At 38.0% G+C, this 19,937-nt stretch overlaps 1 protein-coding gene across 3 annotated transcripts in view; it reads right to left on the reverse strand.

The window, feature by feature from the left end:
- Positions 1-19,061, reverse strand: part of LOC148041765 (uncharacterized) — a 39,244-nt gene extending 20,183 nt beyond the window's left edge. Inside the window, exon 1 of one of the 3 annotated variants that reach the window (XM_087682258.1) lies at positions 18,355-19,061. In XM_087682258.1, coding sequence (XP_087538384.1) covers positions 18,355-18,888 — 534 coding nt within the window. In that variant the 5' untranslated portion in view covers positions 18,889-19,061. The remainder of the gene's footprint in view (positions 1-18,354) is intronic. The other 2 variants (XM_087682262.1, XM_087682266.1) reach the window with 2 other exon arrangements.
- Positions 19,062-19,937: the final 876 nt, after the last annotated feature.

Raw genomic sequence — 19,937 nt, forward strand, 5'->3', positions numbered from 1 at the left:
TAAGAAAAATAAATGGAGAAGCATGACGCCACCAAAATAGTCTTCAATGAATTGATACTAAAGCTAGTGCATTGTTTTCCCTCTCTTTGTTGATGGGATACATTATATCCAATTGTGTGTGACCTATTTGATGACTGCCACCTCATCTATCCTTATCCATCCACTCACATAAACATAGTTCACATGCCTCCGCATCAGATATGCTAACAAAGGTGATTGGCTCGATGCTAGATGTGGTATGGAGATTCTTCTTCCAAAAACTCCAGGTAGATAGTTAGTGTAAGGTGAATTTGCCTGATAGAAGCACTTTTACAAACATTGTAACCAATGGAGTGATGCTTGCGGCTTAATATATGTAGGATTGATACTATTGTATGTGAGCTCCTACAAATGCTTGGTTTGGGAGTGGAACTCCTACCACTATTGCACCACCATCACCCAACTGAAGGTTAGAAATAGAGCCTTTGGGATATCTATCTAAACAAGTAGGACCCTTGATGTAGTGTGACAACAAAAGAGTGAATGGAACAACAAAGAATGGAAGATTAGTATACATGATAGCACAGGTGAGTTTTATATGTGTGAAGATAATGTACCAAAAGAAGAATTAGCATGTGTTTGAGAAGTATTACCTATCCTTCTACCTCAAGAACCACCTCTTCTCATAATTACCTATTGATATGGGTTTTGGTCTCCATAGTTACTAATGCTCATAGTTGCATGTTAGTTAGAATAACAAAAGAGAAACTAGTAGTTAGAGTATAAACCATATACACCTTGCATCAATTCTAATGAAGTGGAGACATTGTATAGACCATTATACGCATATCATTGTGTTCTCTTTCAATTATGCTCCAAATCTTGCCAGCTTTTAGGTTTGACTAATCTTTCTTGCAGTTGGAGATTGGCTCATTAGGTTTGTATGTATATGATCATAAAAGAGTATTAGGAGGTAGAGTTCGGAGGTATAGGATTGTTGGGACGAGGTTCTCCTAACCAAATAAAAACTGAACACTTGGATGAAGGTGACTCCAAGGCAATTTTTTGATCAAGATAAAAGATCTTAAGGAGCAATTAGTTTCTACAAATAGGATTTTGCCACACAATTCACTAATATAAACTATTCTAAAAAATCTCCATTTTTCTTATAAAATTTTTACATCTACTCTACATTTAATGATGAAAGGAAATTTGAATGCTTTGTCATTTCATGAGGTTATTTTTATGTTCCTACACAAGAAGAACAATCTCAATAAAATAGGTCTATTATGTGTATTACAAGCCAAGTTGTTATAGCTAGTTAAAAAAGTTTTTAAAAAACGGCTTTTTTCGAGTAAGCAAAAATTTACAAATGTTATTGAAATAAAGAAAACTAGTAAAGATGTGAAAAAAAATGAGATTAAATTTTCTGTAGATATTAGAAAGCAAAAGACATGTCATTAATAATTACCCTATACAAAAGTGACTAACAAGAAAAAGGCTAGTGTAGTTGTTGCATTCCCCTCCCTTTCTAAATCAAAATATATGAATGCTTTGTCATTTCATGAGTTTATTTCTATGTTGATACAAGAAGAACAATCTCATTAAAACATCTCTATTATGTGTGTTGCAAGCTAAGTTGTTATAGCTAGTTAGAAAAGTAAAGAAAATTTTGGCTTTTTCAAGTAAGAAAATATTTACAAATGTTATTAAGACAAAGAAAACTAGGAAGGATATGAAAAAATGAGATTAAAAATTTTTATAAGCATTAGAAAGCAAAACACATGTCATTAAGAATTATCCTAAACTAGCTACAAATGTGACTAACAAGAAAAAGACTGGTATAGTTGTTGCAATCCCCTCCCTTTCTAAATTGAAATTTACAAATATTATGTAAAATGTAGTGATCACATTTAATACACATTGCAATTATGACCCCCTTTACATGATTATTGCAAAGATGTGGATTTAGATGCAATACTTTAATCATTGTGCCACTAAGTCTATTACTTCTCAAAGCAGTATATTCACTTCTCGAGTTAGCCCCTAAGGGTAGTATTGTCACATGCGTTGATCACTCCTCTTATCATATTAAAGGAAATTTTAAAGTTATATTGATTGTTGCCAATGGAAGCACTTTTGCACTTATAGATGATTTATATATGCCAGATCAAGAAGATTTCATTGTTAGTTTTTAATTTATCGAGATTAGCTATAGTTCATGATCTCTCTCATGGTGATAAAATTATTACATTTAGTTTACTATGTCATGGGTTGTACAAGCTCAATTATTATGGTAAATGTATGGAGGACATGGCATGTGCAACTCTAGATTCATAAGTTGGTCAGATGCAAAACTTTGACAATGCACGTTTTAGTCAATTGAATTTTGAAAATTTGTTATATCTAAAGAAATCTGATATCATGCATTTATTACCTACACTTAAGGCATTTGCAATATGCTTTCTTTCCAAAAGATAATTCAATGAGAGCTATTTGCAAACTTGTAGATAATTATGCATGCAGATTTTTGTGCTTCAAGACATTTGTAAGTATAACTAAAATTTTATCAAGATATAAAGTGAGCACTCTATTCTAATCAAGGACATGAGTATATATCTAAGGAATTTAATACATAGTTGCCTAAACATGGGATAGAATACCAATGTACAACATTGTATACACCATAGCACAATGGAGTAGCTGAGAGAGAGAATAGATATCTCATAGAGATGGCAAGATGCATGATTAAAAGTCAAGCTTTGCAACATAGTTTCTTTCTTGAGACTATTTTATGTGCACCTTATATACTTAACAAGTATCCCACTTAGGCATTGTAGTTTGTTAGGTAAAAAGCCACACATATTACTTCTCTGTGTATATTTAGTTGCCTTTCTTATATTAGTATCAATATAGCAATGCAAGAGATTGGATAATAAGATAATGAAAGAAATGTTTAACTACTTGTCAATGTGTAGTACTAGGGCTGTATATAAAGTGTGTAAATTGAGAGATCCCAAACTGAATATCTGGCCATGTACTACACAAGTACAATAAATAAATAGCCAATGGTGTGCTGATAAAGAGAAGCATCAAAAGGTTGTATTGCATCCTCAAGTGTAAACCTATGGCTTGTCTCAATGGGAGTAGAGATACTATTGCATCTAAAAATGCTCAACGAGCTGCCCAATGTACTTAGACTGCTACAAAATAATGCCGCCCTCAACTACAATAAACTATATGCCAAGATAGCAGTGCAAATGGCCAAGATTTGTCACTATCAAAAGCATGTTGCAATTAAAAAGCTAACATATGTCTCATGAGGTCCATTCAACATCATATTATCCTCATAAAGAATGAGAATCAAGAGACTATCCCCATCTTTGCGGACATAAAATGTGCTCTCAATACATGAATTATTGAAGCCAAGAGCAATCAAGTATACATGTATCTTCCAAAACCATACCTTATGTGCTTGTTTTAAACCATAGAGGGCCTTCTACAAACAACACGCTTTGCTTTCTGACCCTTTTTTAACAAAGCCAGGAGGTTGAGTGACATAAACCTCCTCATGAAGATCACCATTCAAAAAAGCAATCTTTACATCCAACTAATGTACATGCCACTTATAATGAGCAGCTAAAGCAATGACACTAAGGGTGGTGGTCATACATGAAGTGAGTGCAAACGTCTCATCATAGTCAATCCCATGCTATTGGACATACCCTTTGGCAACAATACATGTTTTGTAGTGATCAATACTATCATCAGCTTTGCATTTTAGTTTGTAGATCCACTTAGTGCCTATAGCATGCTTGCCAGCATGCAACTCATATAACTCCCATGTGTCATTTTTATCAATAGAGTTTAACTCTGATTACATAGTTGCCATCCGATGTTCATTTTGTAAAGCATCATATAAAGAAACAGGTTCTTATTGCATACAGTAGCTATAAGTGTCTGCACAACCAAGTTACCATGTGCATGGTGAGTGACTACTCTAATTCTACTGAAAAGAAGTATAGGTTGTTTGTTGTCTCATAATATATCTAACAACCATCAAGGGACTATTTTAGCTTCTCAATTAGCAATCCTCTCATCGGCCACTTCATAATCAACAATGCCCTAATTAATGGACAGATAATCAAGTTGTTGTTCAACATGTGTTTATTGTTGATTTTGTTGCTATAAACCCTCAATAGGTTGTTGAAATTGATCAAAATCAAGTTCACTTTGCTAAAATAAAGGCAACAAACTGTCAAACATTCGATAGATTCCACATCGTGATGATTTTTGTAGTCCATAAAGGACTGAGCAACATATTCAATAAATACACGTCTCTACTAACAAAAATCTTGTTGGTGGAGTGTTGGTACAAACTGTATCCTTTACTTTTTGCTCTATAACTAATAAAGATGCATTTAATAACCTTGTCTTTCAATTTATGTTTTGGTCAATCATATGTGTCACCACTAGTTTTCAACCATTCCAAGCCTCATAAGGTATACAATCAGTCAATGCTTTAGTTGGGTTACAATTCAACACATGCACTATACACATGATAGCATCAAGCCAAAAATTTGGGAGTAGCATTTCATGTGATAGCATACAATGTGTCATATCCATTAAATGTGATTTTTTCTTTCAACCATACTATTTTGTTGAGGTGTGTACGGCATAGTACACTGATGGATAATGCTGCTTTCAGCCAAGAGAAAGTTAAGTTCCCATGACACATATTCCTTCCTCAATCAGTATGGAGTGTAATCCCCTTATATCCACTTCCATTTTTAGCCAAGGACAAGAAAGTTGAATATTGATCAGTCTTATTCAATAAATATATGGTCAAGAAGAAATGTACGGTCACATCTTTCTACAATAATTGCACATTTTTTTCTTAGCACCATTATCACTAGTACTTGAGGAGACCATAGAAGAAGTTGTTTTACTCTTTCCTTCGGAGTTTGAGGGCTGCAATGACTTTCCTTTGTTACAATGGCTAGCTGCAAATGCTTGATTATAAATACTTATATTAGAGTGATTCACACATCAAATGTATAAGTATTATCATCTCCTTTTGCAAGTAAATGGAGTGTACTGACAAAACTCTAATAAGTATCAAGTAGAGTAGCCAAGACTGTAGATATAAAATATGCATTGAGAATGATTTCATCAATGTTAGCAAGCTACTTAGTAATGTCCTTAATGCATGTAATGTTCACATTCATGAAATCCATCTTTGTCATGTGCTCCATCTTAAGCTGCTTACGTAAATAGACTACATGAGCCTCATTGCACACATGATACAACAAAGCAAGCTTATCCCAAGCATCCTTGGCCATTGTGCATGACTAAATATGTATGACAACTTGCCTTTTGCATGAGAGTGTAATCAAAGTATGAGCTTGGGTATCACACCTATCCCACTTCAACTGATCTACGTGGGAGGTGCAGAAGAAGCTAGAGCTAAAGATCCACTAGTGATGTGGATGAGCTCGAAGAACCTATGACATTCTGTTTAGCAACCTGTATGCCTAACTTTTGAATCACATACATAATCCCAAAGTTATTTGACAACAAATGCATGCTTCATTATGTATGCTTGCATTGGATAATTAGTGTGATCTAATTTGTCTCAGTCCCCAAACATATTGAGCAAAATATTTTACACAACCATTACTTGCTAAATTTTCTCATTATTCTATAACCAACTACTATCCAATCTATAAATGTAGGTGCGGATAAAAAAGAAAGTAAAGAAAATATCAAAAACTCATATTTTTTGAAAAATTAATGGCATTAATGAAGAAATTGCAACTGAAAGGGCTCCAATGTGCACAAATGTCAATGTAGAATGTGTAATTAGCCTCAATGTCGATGAATTGATTATCTTTATGGTGAGCAGAAGAAAAATCTAGGAGACTGCTCCACATAGACTTTCTCCTCTAGATAACCATTCAAAAATGCACTTTTGATATCCATCTAATAGATCAGTCAATCGTAGTAAGCAGCTAGCACAACTAATAGACAAAATGATGTCAATCATACAATAGAAACAAAGATCTCTTCATAGTTAATAACTTTTTCTATTGAAACCCTTGTATCATAAGGTAAACCTTGTACTTGTCTAAAGTTTCATCAGCCTTTAGCTTAGTCCTAAAATTCACTTCATCCCCCAACAATTGTTTTGCGGTTCCGACGATCCACCAAGGTCCAAGTCTCATTTTAGTCAATACTCTCTAGCTCCTTTTCCATATCCTCTCACTATTGGGGGTACTAAAGAGCCTCCTGTCAACTATTTGTCTTAGAATGCACTATGTAATCGGCTATAAACAGTGATGTAAATGATGCCCGAGGTGCAAACCAGAACGATCTTTTAAGACGCTCTGAAGTGCTATTTGGTGTAAGGATCCCTGAATCTTGTATGGTTTGCTGGTACCACCAAGGTAACTGGTCTTATGGAGGAGACCTAGGAGAGAAAGAATCTATGGGTAGGTCAGGAGTGGATAGTAGACCCAACTTAGAAGTCACTATCTCCAAGGGAATAATGTGAGGAAAGGGCTCAAAGTCAAATGCAAAAAACTACACAATATTCTCTTATCAAGTACTACATCTCTACTAACAATCACTTTGTTTGTCCAAGGATCAAACAAAAAATAAGCTTTCGCTTCGAAGGAGTATCCTACAAAAATCAAGAGATCAACTCGAAAAGTGTGCTTGCCTATCTTATCATCAAGGACGTGCATATAGCCATGACTTCCAATGACTCTAAAGTGAGAAACTACATGTCGACAGTAAAAAATATCTCCTTTGGAGTTCTTTGATGGACCATCGCAGTCAAGCACCACTTGAGAATGTACAACAAAGTGTTAACATCCTTTGATCCAAAGGTGCTCAAGGAGCTCTGTTGCAAATAGTTTAGAGTATGCCATCTTTATTATGTCCAATGCTCTACGACTCTGTTCTAGGAAGGGGAGTTGGTAGAGGTAAGTTGGCATGAAATGCCATGCTCCTATAGAAACTCAAAAAACTCATGGAGATGAACTCGCCCCCACTATCACTCCTCATGCATTCTACATGACAACCGTCTGGTTATGTACCAGCAATGCCCAAGCAAAAGAATACGTGAAGGCATCAAACTTATGCTTGAGAAAGTACATAATCCACAATAAAAAAGAAGTATAGTGAGTTGTTCAAGGTGACAATGGATATCCATCCACAAAGCTCAACATAAATCAATCTAAGATGTACATGAGCTCTAGGTGTAAACTACTGAGGAAATGGAATATCATGTTGCTTCCCAAGTTGATAAGCTTTACAAATATCTTGCAATAGCTTCAAGAGTGGAAGGCCATCAACGACCTATCAATGTGACATCTCATAGAGAGAGTCATATCTCCAAGATATCCTAAGTGAAAATGCCAAATGCGCCCAATGCTCATAGGCTCTCGTGCAATAACTAAGCTTGAAAGTGGTGAAACTCAACACCCTTAGCTATCAACTCAGATAGAAATTGCCATGTGATACATGCCACTAGGATGTGCCTCACCACAAGCAATCACCAAATGAGTCAAAGAGTCAAGGATCTTGACCATGAAGAAGACTACTCAATCCAACTAATAAAGTTATTGAACGGATAGCAAGTTCACCCTAGGTTGGGGAACATAGTATACACCATCCAACATAGCATGATTCAAGCCCTAGTGAGTGGTAAAATTGACATGACTATAAGCCTAAATCTTGATTGATGAGTTGTTCTTAACTCAGACTCGCCCGACTGCAAGGGAATAGGAAACAAAAATTATCCTCGATGGGATTCATATGATGGGTAGCATCATTGTCCACAATCCAAGAAGTAACTGAAGTATTCGACCATGGTGATTGGGCCTTTGTAGTCATCTTGCTAGAAGGCAACTCACAAATGTGGATGAGACTCATATCCTCAAGTGTCTAGATAGAGACAATCTGAGCCTCTGCAAACCACCAATCAAGCTAGCTCTCTAGCATTAAGAATGTTGTTGACTGTGATAGGTAACTAGTGTGGTAGTATGGGTCTAGCCTCACCACTATCCCTATAGAGGGTTACCACCACCCTACCTCCCCTACTGAGGGTTACTTAACTAAGGAATGTGGACTTGAGTCTTAGCTTTTGGTGATGTGTCTCTTGCCTTTGATTGACACTCCTCATCAAACTAGCCAATCTTCTAACAATGTTAACAATACCGATTTTTTAAAAATATATTTTGCCACTCAAGTTTAAGAGATGACTGAAAGTTTTCTATGGCCTCACGAGATTGATTTTAGTTCTGATTTTGAGTTTGTTTTTTACTTTGAGTGGAATTTGATTTGGTTAATCCTTCTCTTCTCCCCTTCTAAGAAGAAGCAACAAGAGCCCTCTAGTGGGCTATGAGATCACTTACTGCATAAAGTGAAAGCCTTTTCTCGACAACTTGTTTAGAAACAATGTGGCCTAATCATCCAACTTAGGAGTCCCCATGGTAGAGAACTCAATGGGAAGACATCAATACTCTATCAACTTGACTTTCAAGTCATCTCAATAAATTATTTCAAAGTTTTGGAGCTCATGATCCAAATTAATGTGACGAGGGTTCCATCTCAAGCCGTATAGCAATAGGTCAAGTATGCCCAATACTCGAATGCTAAGTCAAAATGTTAAAGCTGTGAGTGAAATTCAAATAATAGACCTTGCATCAGCTCGGCAATAGCAGAGGTATTTCTAGCCTTCCATGAGCGGACAACCTCATATAGAATAAGTGTGACATCAAATTAGGATTCCAACCCCTATATAAGATTCCATAGATTCTATAAATCAAGGACATGTCTCATCAAGTTTGACCAAGTAATGAAGTTGCACCCGTTAAAATGAGTCTTGTCATAAGAGACAATTATGATTGAGTGAGAATGAACAACCATGAGGTGTAGAATAATATGGATAAGAAGAAGATAGTGGAGGGGAATAAGTAGAAGGGAAAGACGGATAGATAAAAACAGGCTAAAAATGTCCAATGGGTACTAATTGATATGGAGGCATTGGAATATGAATGTTTCCATAAAATGTTGATGGAGCTGGAGGCACTGGGACACGAAAGCCTTGTCCAACAATGGGGGCACAGCAAAATGACCAAAAGGCCCACTAGATAATGCCATGGAGACAAACTGTAGTACGAAACTAATCCATACTTAATGAGGGCTAGGTGGTAGTTCCAAGCCATGAAAAACTTGAAAGTATGGGATGGGAGGATGAGCCTTTATCATGGAGACACCACCCTACTCGGAGGATGAGCCTCTATCATGGAGACACCACCCAACTGAGAAAAGATGTCCTAAAGTACATGCCTAAGGGTGAAGGAGCCCCTAGTATGATGTGTAAAGATATAAAAGTACACGTAATGAAGGCCAAAATGAAGATGCAACAGAACTAGTGAATGGGATGGATGGGAGATTAAATGGATTTATCATTTATCATGTATAGTTGTAGGAAATATGTTAGATTCCTTTTATTCATTAAATGCAAATTATGAAAAAGATAATCCACTAAAATTAAATTGACTATGAGATATAAAAGCTAAAGCAAAAGATGAAGAATGAGCACTCACCAAAGATTCTTGTAACTTTGCTTATCTTTTCTTAGTGCAACGAAAAAAATCAATCCTCTTCAAGGCTTATGAACCAATACTTAGGAAGAACGGTTCATTCATCATGAGCTGCAAGTATTACCAATATCTTGCAGAAAAGAAGAAGTAAACTCAAAAGATTGAGTAGTAATATATATACTTGATATAGGAATGAATGAAGGTGGAAAAGTGTCTAGAAATGATGAAAGAGATAAAAATGGAGATGGTGAAATGGTTTATATTCCATGCCAATTTCTATATCAGAATGGCTAGTCCTTTGTGAAGCTTTTGTTCTTCCTCCAAAATCATTAGACTAGTGCATTGAATCTAAAGGGGAAAAACCAAATTTACCTTGAATTTATTGTTGAGATCGATACATAAGGATGAAATTGTATTCAACTCATGAGATCTTGTATGGTCTGCGGACTCCTTGGTAGTCCACAGCCATGTTGAAAGGAGAAGCAAGGTGTGAAGCCCACTCCATCTCATATCTCAATGTGCTAGGCTTAGGAGTATCATGACAATGTGGTCAAGATGTGTTCAAAGTCATCTTGCCCTCCTTTAGTTGTTGCTTCTTACAAAGGGCTTTCAAATCAAAGGCCGACGTTTTGTGGAAGAGAACCTTGATTTGATATCATGCGAACATAATAGGTTCATACAAGAATAATGAAGTGGAAAGAGCAAGGTTCCCAAAGTAACTCTAAAAAAACATGCAATCATCAGATCTAGTTACATCAAAGAGCATCCTCATCTTGCACCGTAAGGTTAGCCATCATGCATCACAATTCATATAGATGCAATCTAGCTTTACACATACTATGTATTGCCATGTTGTTTGTTATGCCATGTAAAGTCATTAATTTAATCATTAATCTCAAGTCTCTCAATAATTGATCTAAGACAAGAACATCTCACATCCGTCTTTCCTTCTCAATCATGTCCATACCATGTCATGTATCCCTTTCACTCACTATCATGCTCCAATCCCCAATAAGAAGGACATATTTGCATTCACATGACTTCTCAATCAAATCCAAAGCTTCACATATCCAACTAACATATTAGAAGCATAGAGTAAAGTGACCCAAATGTTACTTTACCTATCTTTATTGTTATAGCACTGCTAATTCCATCTCCCACTTTAATCAGTTACTATGGTTTCAATTCTTCTCTAATGAACAAGAGGACCCCTCTTTTACCTCTCTAACCAAGATCAACGAAAAGCTTATAACGATTAGCATTAATCTATCCCAAGTTATGCTCCTCTGACATTTTACCTCAATGATATATGCAAGATCTCTTTTCCTGGTTAAGGTTTAGTAAACATCTTTACTCCTTTTGAATCCAATCCCTCGACATTCCAAGGGATTGGAATCATTTTGGCTAATGATTTATGGTCTCTAGCACTAGGTTTTGATTTATTGGTTGAACAATATCCATCCCCTTCTTGTTTCTTTAGCTCCTCTCCTTAAACAATGGAGGGTTAAGTGATCTCCTTTGCAATGGAATTGGAATTCAAGGAAGAGCTTATAACGATTAGCATTAATCTATCCCAAGTTACACTCCTCTGAAATTTTACTTCAATGATATTTGCAAGTTCTCTTTTCTTGGTTAAGGCATAACAAACATATTTACTTCTTTCGAATCCAATCCCTTGACATTCCAAGGGATTACAATCATTTGCTAATGGTTTATGATCTCTAGCACTAGGTTTTGATCTATTGGTTGAACAATATACATCCCCTTCTTGTTCCTTTAGCTCCTCTTTAAGCAATAGAGGATTAAGTGATCTCCTTTGCAATGGAATTGGAATTCAAGGAAAAAGAGAGAGCTTGACCTCCACCACCAACTTGATGCCATTTTCATTGAGCATCGTGAATATACCGAGGAATGACTTTTTGTCGATCCAACAAGATGCATTTCTCTCTCTCATCTTTGAGTACTCCATTTGCAATAGCACGAAATAGAACATATGGGACTCCACATAAAGCTTCAACAAGCTCTAAAACTTCTCCATCGAGCCATGCATGCATACCATATATTTGAACTGGACCACCACTTTATGGAAAAAGCTAGAGGATTATGGCAATGCCTACACCAAATTCCCTTTGAAGCCCAAATGGAACACATGGGACTCTACCCAAAGCTTCAACTAGCAAATCCCAAGTGTAAGTCTAATCCCAAATCACCGACTCATTTATTCTTACATGGCAAGTTTAATAAAGAAACTTTGACTTTCCTACAAGGAGTTGTAAAACCATACCACCCTCAATTGGTCTCTTGCGAAGAACTACTTGTAGGAGGGTCCAGTTACTCCTAACTCTTGTTTGGTTTTTCATAAGAGTGCACGTCCTTTGGGCCATTTAGTGCCAATGAAATGATGTTGTTTTTAAAGGTTTTTTTTTAACCCAATATGCACAATATAAAATCTACTTTTGTAATGCAAGTGGCTGTGAAACACCAAGAACTAGTTATCCAATCTGATAAACTAGTTCAAGCAAAGAAAGATGCAACAGGAGACACATAGATGGAGAGGCTAAATTGGCTACTCTCAAGGATGAACTGGCGTGGTACTATCCTAGACACCATGGATTATTTTTGCAACTTGCCACTCCTTTCCAATTGTAATTTTCCTTGCTAAAGAAATGAGGAAATAAATCAAGACTTCTTGTGAAAGGCAAAATGAAAAAATTGCCCTTCTCAAAGAAAGGTAAAAATATAATAACATTGCTTATGAAAGGTAAATATTTTTAAAAATTTAATTAGTATTATTATTAAAAATAAGGTTATAACTTATATATTATAATAATCCATCCTCTCCTTGAGGCTTGAACAACCTTGGACGACTCATCACTCAACCTTTAGGGATTCGTCATGACTCAAGAGTCACATCAACATGGATGTTGACAGCCCACAACTACAGGTCCGCACTGCGCAAGAGCTCGCTGCCGCCACCACCCCTCGGCTCTCCTATGACGACTCACAAGTCACGTCACAGTCTCACAACTCGCGAGCGGCCCGCCCAACTACTCGAAAGTCAAGAGTTGACAATGTAGCTCCAACCTCTAGCCGACCGGTGACGACTCACGAGTGCCGCAATGTGTCACCCCTTGCCGATGTCTGCATCACCCCCTGCCCACTTGACTATAGCCCCCGCCCCCTCAACGTCTACATCTACATCCCCCACTTGACTACGGCCCGCGCCTACCTGACGTTGGCATCACCCCCCGCCCAGACGTCTACGGACCGCCCACTCGACTGCCCGCTCACTCGACTACAACGTACCCGCCGGCTCTTGCCCAGTCACCAATGCCTGCCCGACTCCTAATGCCCACCCTGACTCCTACCTAGTCATCACCAATGCCCACCCGACGCATGCTCCAATAGCCCACCAAACTCCCACGACTCGCCTTTCAAGTTTCAGGTAACCCTTAAACCTTGCTCTCGCAATGTCGTATGCATTTAACCACTCATTTTTCACATTTTAAAATTTTCAGTCGCTCAAATAAATCCTCTATAAAATTGCCATAGTAGCCTCAAACTCGAAGTTTCGAGTCCCGACTTTCGACTCTCGAGTGATATTTGTTTTGAGAATGCAAGAGGTTTGACAGTCTACAGCAGTCCTCGTGAGTCGTTGCTCGAGAGAAGCAGACTCCGGAGCTTTAGCATCAGGATTCCGCACTTCAAGTTGCAACTCCACTTATCAAGGTAGGTACACATATGATATCTCTCTTTGAGTTATTCATCTATGTTTATGTATTTTCTTTTTTGCAAAGAGAGAGAGAGAGAGAGAGAGAGAGAGAGAGAGAGAGAGAGAGTGTGTGTGTGTGTGTGTGTGTGTGTGTGTGTGTATGCTAAGCCTAGTACCATTGTTGTGTGGTTTTGTGTATTGATTAATGATAGCATATAAGCTATATGTCTTTCTCCAGATTATGGCTCATGGTCGACCAAAGAGAGATACTCTACAATTCAGTATTTCTAATGCATTCTCTTGAAAGAGAACTGCACAAAGGGACATTGTGGGATCATCATCGAATTCAATTAGTTCTCATGCAGGTCAAAATGATGATGTAGATACATCAACCATGACATTGCATGCTGAAATATGCAACACAAATGTCAAAAATTCAAGAGATGGTATGTATGGTGAATGGGTTATAGATACAAATATGTACTTGGAAATGCTGCACAATGCTACATGTGAGGTTATTTTGGAAATGATCGTGTATGGAATGCAAGTTCCTTGCAAAATGCTAGCAGTGATGGTATGACATGTAATGATGCATTTAATGCTAGTATATCAATAAGTTTGGATTTGAATGTGCCATTGCAAAGCGTGATTGATGATGGTGGAGATGGATTACCTCCAAGTCATGTGGATTTAGCTTCCCCTCTTGAAGATGCATTAAAGAAACTTCATGAGATTCAAGCCCAATATGCTACAAATGAAAAGCCTCCCAAAAAGTAAAAGGGTATTTGGACTTATAAGGAGCACTGGAAGGTGTATTATGAATGGAGTTATTCATCTTATGATGATGAGGGGCAACAAAGAGTACATTGTCTTTGGTATACGCACTTCAAAATGCAAAATCCTTTTAGCACAACAGGTAGTAAGAATGTTCAAAGACCTAGTCTAGAAGGCCATCAACAGTCAAAAGGGCATAAAAAGGCAAAGCAAATGTGGTTTGAAAAGCAAAAAAGGACCACTTTGCCCATTGAAAAGCATGTGCAAGTTTTGCATGATAGTGAAGAGGAAAAAATAATATCTCGCATCAAATTACTTCTTCAAAAGATGAATGCAATTGCTTTGAGAGAAAAACCTATTTCTGACTTTGAGGTAGATGTTAAGGAACTAGTTTTCTATAATGTGCCGAATGCACCGACAGTGAACTCTTATGGTGCATACGCATCTTCATATGTTACAAAGCTTATCCTCACATCTTGTCGTAATGTTCTTTCTTTCCCTTTCCCTTTGTCTTTTGTTTCAACAGTTTATTACAGATTATGTTTACACTTCCATTGATGCACCACTTCTAACATGGTATCAGATTTAGGATTTGTGTTCCTGCTTTGTTTTCTTGTTGATTTCAGGATTGTTTTCACCCTTGCTAATCAAGCGGTTGCTACTCCATACAGGCAACCTATTTGACCTGCGTTTTCTACAAATTAGTCATTGACTGCTATCTACAGCCCCTCTACTGCCTGCGTTTTCAGTTTTCAGGCTGCAGCAACAATTTTTCAACCTATTTATGGTAGTATTCAGCCTGGGTTTTGGTGCCTCTACATCTCCTCCTAGCTGAGCGCTTGCTTTATCAGATCGTTTTTACTATTTTTGACAGTTTTTGAATGATTTTTTGACTTTTTATAGTAGCTTTTGCCTTATTTTGATCAAATTTTGGGTTATATTGTATGTGAACTCTTGCTTTTTGCAGTCTGTGCTCGTGTTTTGGTTGTGTTCCTTCTCCAAATACCTTCTTTTCTCTACTTCTCTTCTACATCCTCTACATATGGCTGTGCACATCCACTGACGATACGCTACATGGAGATTCCAGTGAGGCTTTTGCAGCTTCAAAGAGGGATTCAAAGATAAAGAAGTCGAAGACCCAATGTTACCATTGTGGCAAGAAATGTCATTTACTAAAGGACTGCAAAGAGTTAGTGGCTTCCAGGAGTGAAGTCCAAGGCACAGAAGGGATCCCCTTCTTCAGATCATGGGAAGGGCTTGGCGGCCCCTTCCTCAACTGCTTTCTGGTGGTGGTGATGCGGTCATCCCTTACGATTCTCTAGTGCCAGAGAGGGTGGTTAGATGGGGCAGCTGTGTCTCATCTATATTTCTATACATATGCACAGGATCCAAGGAGGGATGTCCCTGACGCATTGACTGAAGTCTAGCAGGTTTAAATCCTGCAATTGGGATTGACATCTAGGTTCATGATGGGCTAGTTACTTGACAAAGAGCGTGTGGCTTTCATCTAGATCTCATGTGAGATGACACTTTGGCAGTTTGACCAAAGAAGAGGAATTCATGGTCATTTATGCATTGCGGCATTGGTGATAGGATGGTCACGTATGCTGCATCAGAGGCATTGTTGACAAACATTGAGAACTGTTATGATCTTCTCTATCTTTAGGAGCTTGTATGATCAACATCGACATTAGGTTCTCTCCCAGGCACCTTAGTGGTGTCTTACATACCCACTACTTGGGTATCCATGGTTCTACTATGATGGACATTGTTGTATGTACTATGATGCAACATTATCATTGTATGTTGTATTGTATCAGATAACCCATGATCTAAGAGAGGGTGTTAGCATATTAATCAGTTCATGGTTGAGTCTGTACATGTGGTACAACAGGCTGGGCAAAGCTATTTTAGGCATTTTCTTTGCCTACATTTATTATGTTTTGGCATTATTTACAGCCAATCGACCAGCATTTAATACTGGTCAACCAGTCATATTTATGGCATTTATTTGGCTTATATATTCTCATGCTTCCTCCTCCACATTCATTCATCACCTGACAATTCTTGGAGAGAGGGAGCATGTGCCATTGCCTCCACAGCCAGTGACTAACATTGCTTTTGTACTGTCTCATGTCTTGGTATATGGATTCCATTTTCCAAGCATACATCTAAGTTCTCATCTGTATTGTGTTCTTTCTTTCCCTTTCTCTTTTGTCTTGTGTTTCAGTAGTTTATTACAACTTACGTTTACGCTTCCATTGCTGCACCACTTCTAACATTTGGTGGGTGTGCATTGCATCGCACACAGAGAGGCACTAGCTGCCAAGGATGCATTGAAGCCCATTTCTTGTTTTTAAACTTTTGGAAAAGATTATTAAAAAAGCATACAAGTGGGTTAGAAGCTCTTATAAAAGCCATAAGGAGCTAAAAGAGCTTGCCAATGCCTTTGAGTTGCCTATGCAAGATGTTTTGAGAATGCATGATATTCGTTGGCTTTCACGAGGTGATATTGCACTAAGGTTTGTAAAACTTATGCCTACCTTATTGCATCTTTTGAAGTTAGAAAGTCACAAATTATATGAATTTCTTACACCTTTTAAGATACAATTCTTTCTACACAGTGTTGCAGATCTATTTCATTATTTAAACATGCTTAATCTAAAATTCCAAAGCACGAATGTTGATGTGACTTCCATTGGCACTGGACTTGTAGTGACAATGGAGACATTGGAGACAAGGTTTCTTGGAGATGTATTTGGCATTGGAGCACAACAACTCACATCCTTTGTTGAAAAAGCCAATGATGGATACATCCGCTATACATGTGATGTATATAGACAAGAAGTACATGCTCTTCACACTCGTTCATTGGGAGATAAGGATGCAAGTGGCAATTTAAACTCTTGGGAGAGTTGCATATCTATGGGTAGACAATTTGTTGGAAAATTTATATCATCCTTGTGTCTACGATTCAAAGACATAAAACTCTTTGAAGTAGCAAAAGTATTTAGTCCAAAAGGCTATCCTATTGAGCACAAGGCAATGTTTGTGATGGGAAGGATTTGGATGCCAATTTTGTTAGAAAAATTTGGGGACTTAGCTTATGTGAATGCAGGTAACTTGCAGTATGAGGATTTCATGATTCAATTGAAAAGGATTTGTCCAGGCATGAGTATGCATGAGGCATGGGCAGTATGTGGAGTTGATGAGCATTGGGAGCAACTATATGGAGAAATGAAGAAACTTTGGCGAGCTTGTCTAGTGATTGTTGCAAGTACAGTAGACTGTGAGAGAGGGATTTCTCAAATGAATAGAATTAAGTCTCTTGAGAGAAGCCGCTCAACTTTGGAAACATTAAATATGTTGATGTTTTTATCCTACAATGGTGAGAAAAATCCTCATGCTGTGGATTGGGATGCCATGTACATTGCTTGGGCTGGCTTAAAAGAGCACCAAAATCCCAATGTGATAACAACATAAAAAAGTGGTATTCTTCTTGTTGCTTTTGACGGGATGTGTTGATCCATTAAGATTTTTTTCTCAATATAATAAAGAATGTCTAAGCTTGCATTTATGATAATTTTTGAAGCCTTACAATGTGGTTTGTGCTTTTAGTTTAGTAGATTATCGATTTTTTTTTAATTTATGTATTTAAAAACATCTTTTAATAAAGATCTTTTTTTTCATGGCTATGCTCTGGAAAGGCACTAGAAAAAATTTGCCTTTCCTATAGAAAAGTAACCTTGAAGAACGCCCTTCTTGTGATAATAGGGTCCTTACTTGTAAAAATAAAGGTTGTTGGACACTATCAAACCAAACGCTACTAGGAAAGGCTGCCATGACGTCCCTACCACATATCAAGGCCTTGTCTGCATGCAGCTCTTTTAGGCTAAGTTGGGATGGGCTTTCCTAGACAAATACTTTTCAATTATGTGTATGAGTCTCTAAACTCGCCATCCTATTCCCATATTATGGCTAATATGTTTTCCACAATCTGATATACGTAAGAATCACCTCTACACTGCAAAGAATACCAGCCTTTCGTGGCTTACCCTTAAAGCCAGCGTTTGGGTGATCAACGTGATGTAAATATTTCTCTTACTCTACTACAACTTTCAAGCCTTTCTTTACAAAATGAAACTGTCGGATCATCTGACGTAGTGTAGTAGAAACACGAAGAATTTAGGAAAAAAACAAGGGTAGGTTAACATAAACATCACGAGACACAGCCAGTCTGGCAGGAGAGACGGAGAGAGAAGCGGGCCTACATACGTGTTCGGATGCGAACGCCTGGCGCAGGTCTGGCACCGCGTCATCAATGTCGAAGGCGTTGATCTTGGCAGAAGCTACAGCAGACAGGAGGGGGTGGACGAAGGGCCGGGGGTTATACCTCATCATCTCGTCGTCCTCATCAATAGCTGCTTCTGTTTCCGCATGTGCTCTCTGGTGTGGATTATTCTTGCTGTTACGATTCTTGCAATGCTGGGACGGCTTCTTGTTCTCCTTAATCTTGCGGTGGAGAGAAGCGAAAGGTGCCAAAGAAGAAGAAGGAGAGGAGGAGGAGGAGGAGGAGATGGATCGAAGGATGTCTTGCAGGGCGAGGGCCTCCCGGTGCAGCGCCTGGTTGTCGCAGACGAGGGCATATCCGATGCGCTGCCCCACGATGTCGTGCTCCGCAGGCGGCAGCCGGGACGCTATCTCACCCCACAGCGTCGTCGACGATGCTGCCGCTGCCTCCTCCTCTTCTCGTCTTTTTCTTGCACGAGACGATGACGCAGCGGACGGAAGTCCCCATCTTCTTTGCATTCTCAGCAGCAGCCGTTAATGCAGGAAACGAATGACCTCCCCACTTGTGTTGTACATATTTTACCCATTCGTCAGTCGTTACTATTTGACGCATTAACCTCGTGTTAATGGCCCCCAAACTTTTGCATGAACTTGCTTTGTCCAAGTCCACGTTAGTAGGGTCATTCCCGATTTCTGCTTTTGAATTTTTCTTTAATTCACGGCCATGAAAGAAATATGATTCGTAGTAACATCTATGCTTATAGAAGAAAACCAAATTTATTGCTAATTTTCTTATAAAAGAAAACCAAAGATACTACTGATTTGTTAGCACACAAGTAATCTGGCAAAGGTAATTATTAAGTTAAGACTTAAAACAAGCCAATATACAAGGTACTAGCATGCCCCATAAGGCCCTTACCATAGCCTTGTTGATTTCATCTTCCCTAATCCACAACACCCAACCCATAATATCTCCTCATCTTTGCTCTTCAAGGTGTGTTACATATACTTTTGCATACCCGAAGTATTAGCATTGTATGGAAGGGAGACTTTTTTTCCCTTATAACACATATTGGGTAAAAAAATATAAAAATAGTTCTTTGACTATTATAATTAAAAAGGGTATATCCAACATGCATGTGCTGATGGGAGTGGGCCATGTGAAACACTTAATGAGTTGAGCATTTGGGCTACATGCAAAAGAAATTAAAAATCTCCAAGAAATGTAAGTGGCCATCATAATACTCCACCTAACCATACTTAAGGGTGGTTAAGATTTGGCAACCCTATTTGTAATATAATTGAGGTTTAAATTCTTGTTTTTGTTCAAGTCTTTGAGCTTTAGTCATAATGCTCTACTTCCTATCAAATTCTTCCCTAGCTAGCTTTTGCTTGTTAGGAGTGCACATTGCTTCTCTTGATGCTATGGTATATTAGTTGATTATGGAGGCTACAAACTTCATTAGGTTGAGCACCTCTATTTGTGTTTGAGATTAGTTTCGGTTTGTTGTCTTTAGTTGTAAATCTTTTGTGGTTTAGTTAATGACAACATGCTTTCATGAAACCTA

Source organism: Lygodium microphyllum, chromosome 1 (genome assembly GCF_053477565.2).
Source record: "Lygodium microphyllum isolate KBCC chromosome 1, Lygodium_microphyllum_v1.1.10, whole genome shotgun sequence".
Taxonomy (NCBI): domain Eukaryota; kingdom Viridiplantae; phylum Streptophyta; class Polypodiopsida; order Schizaeales; family Lygodiaceae; genus Lygodium; species Lygodium microphyllum.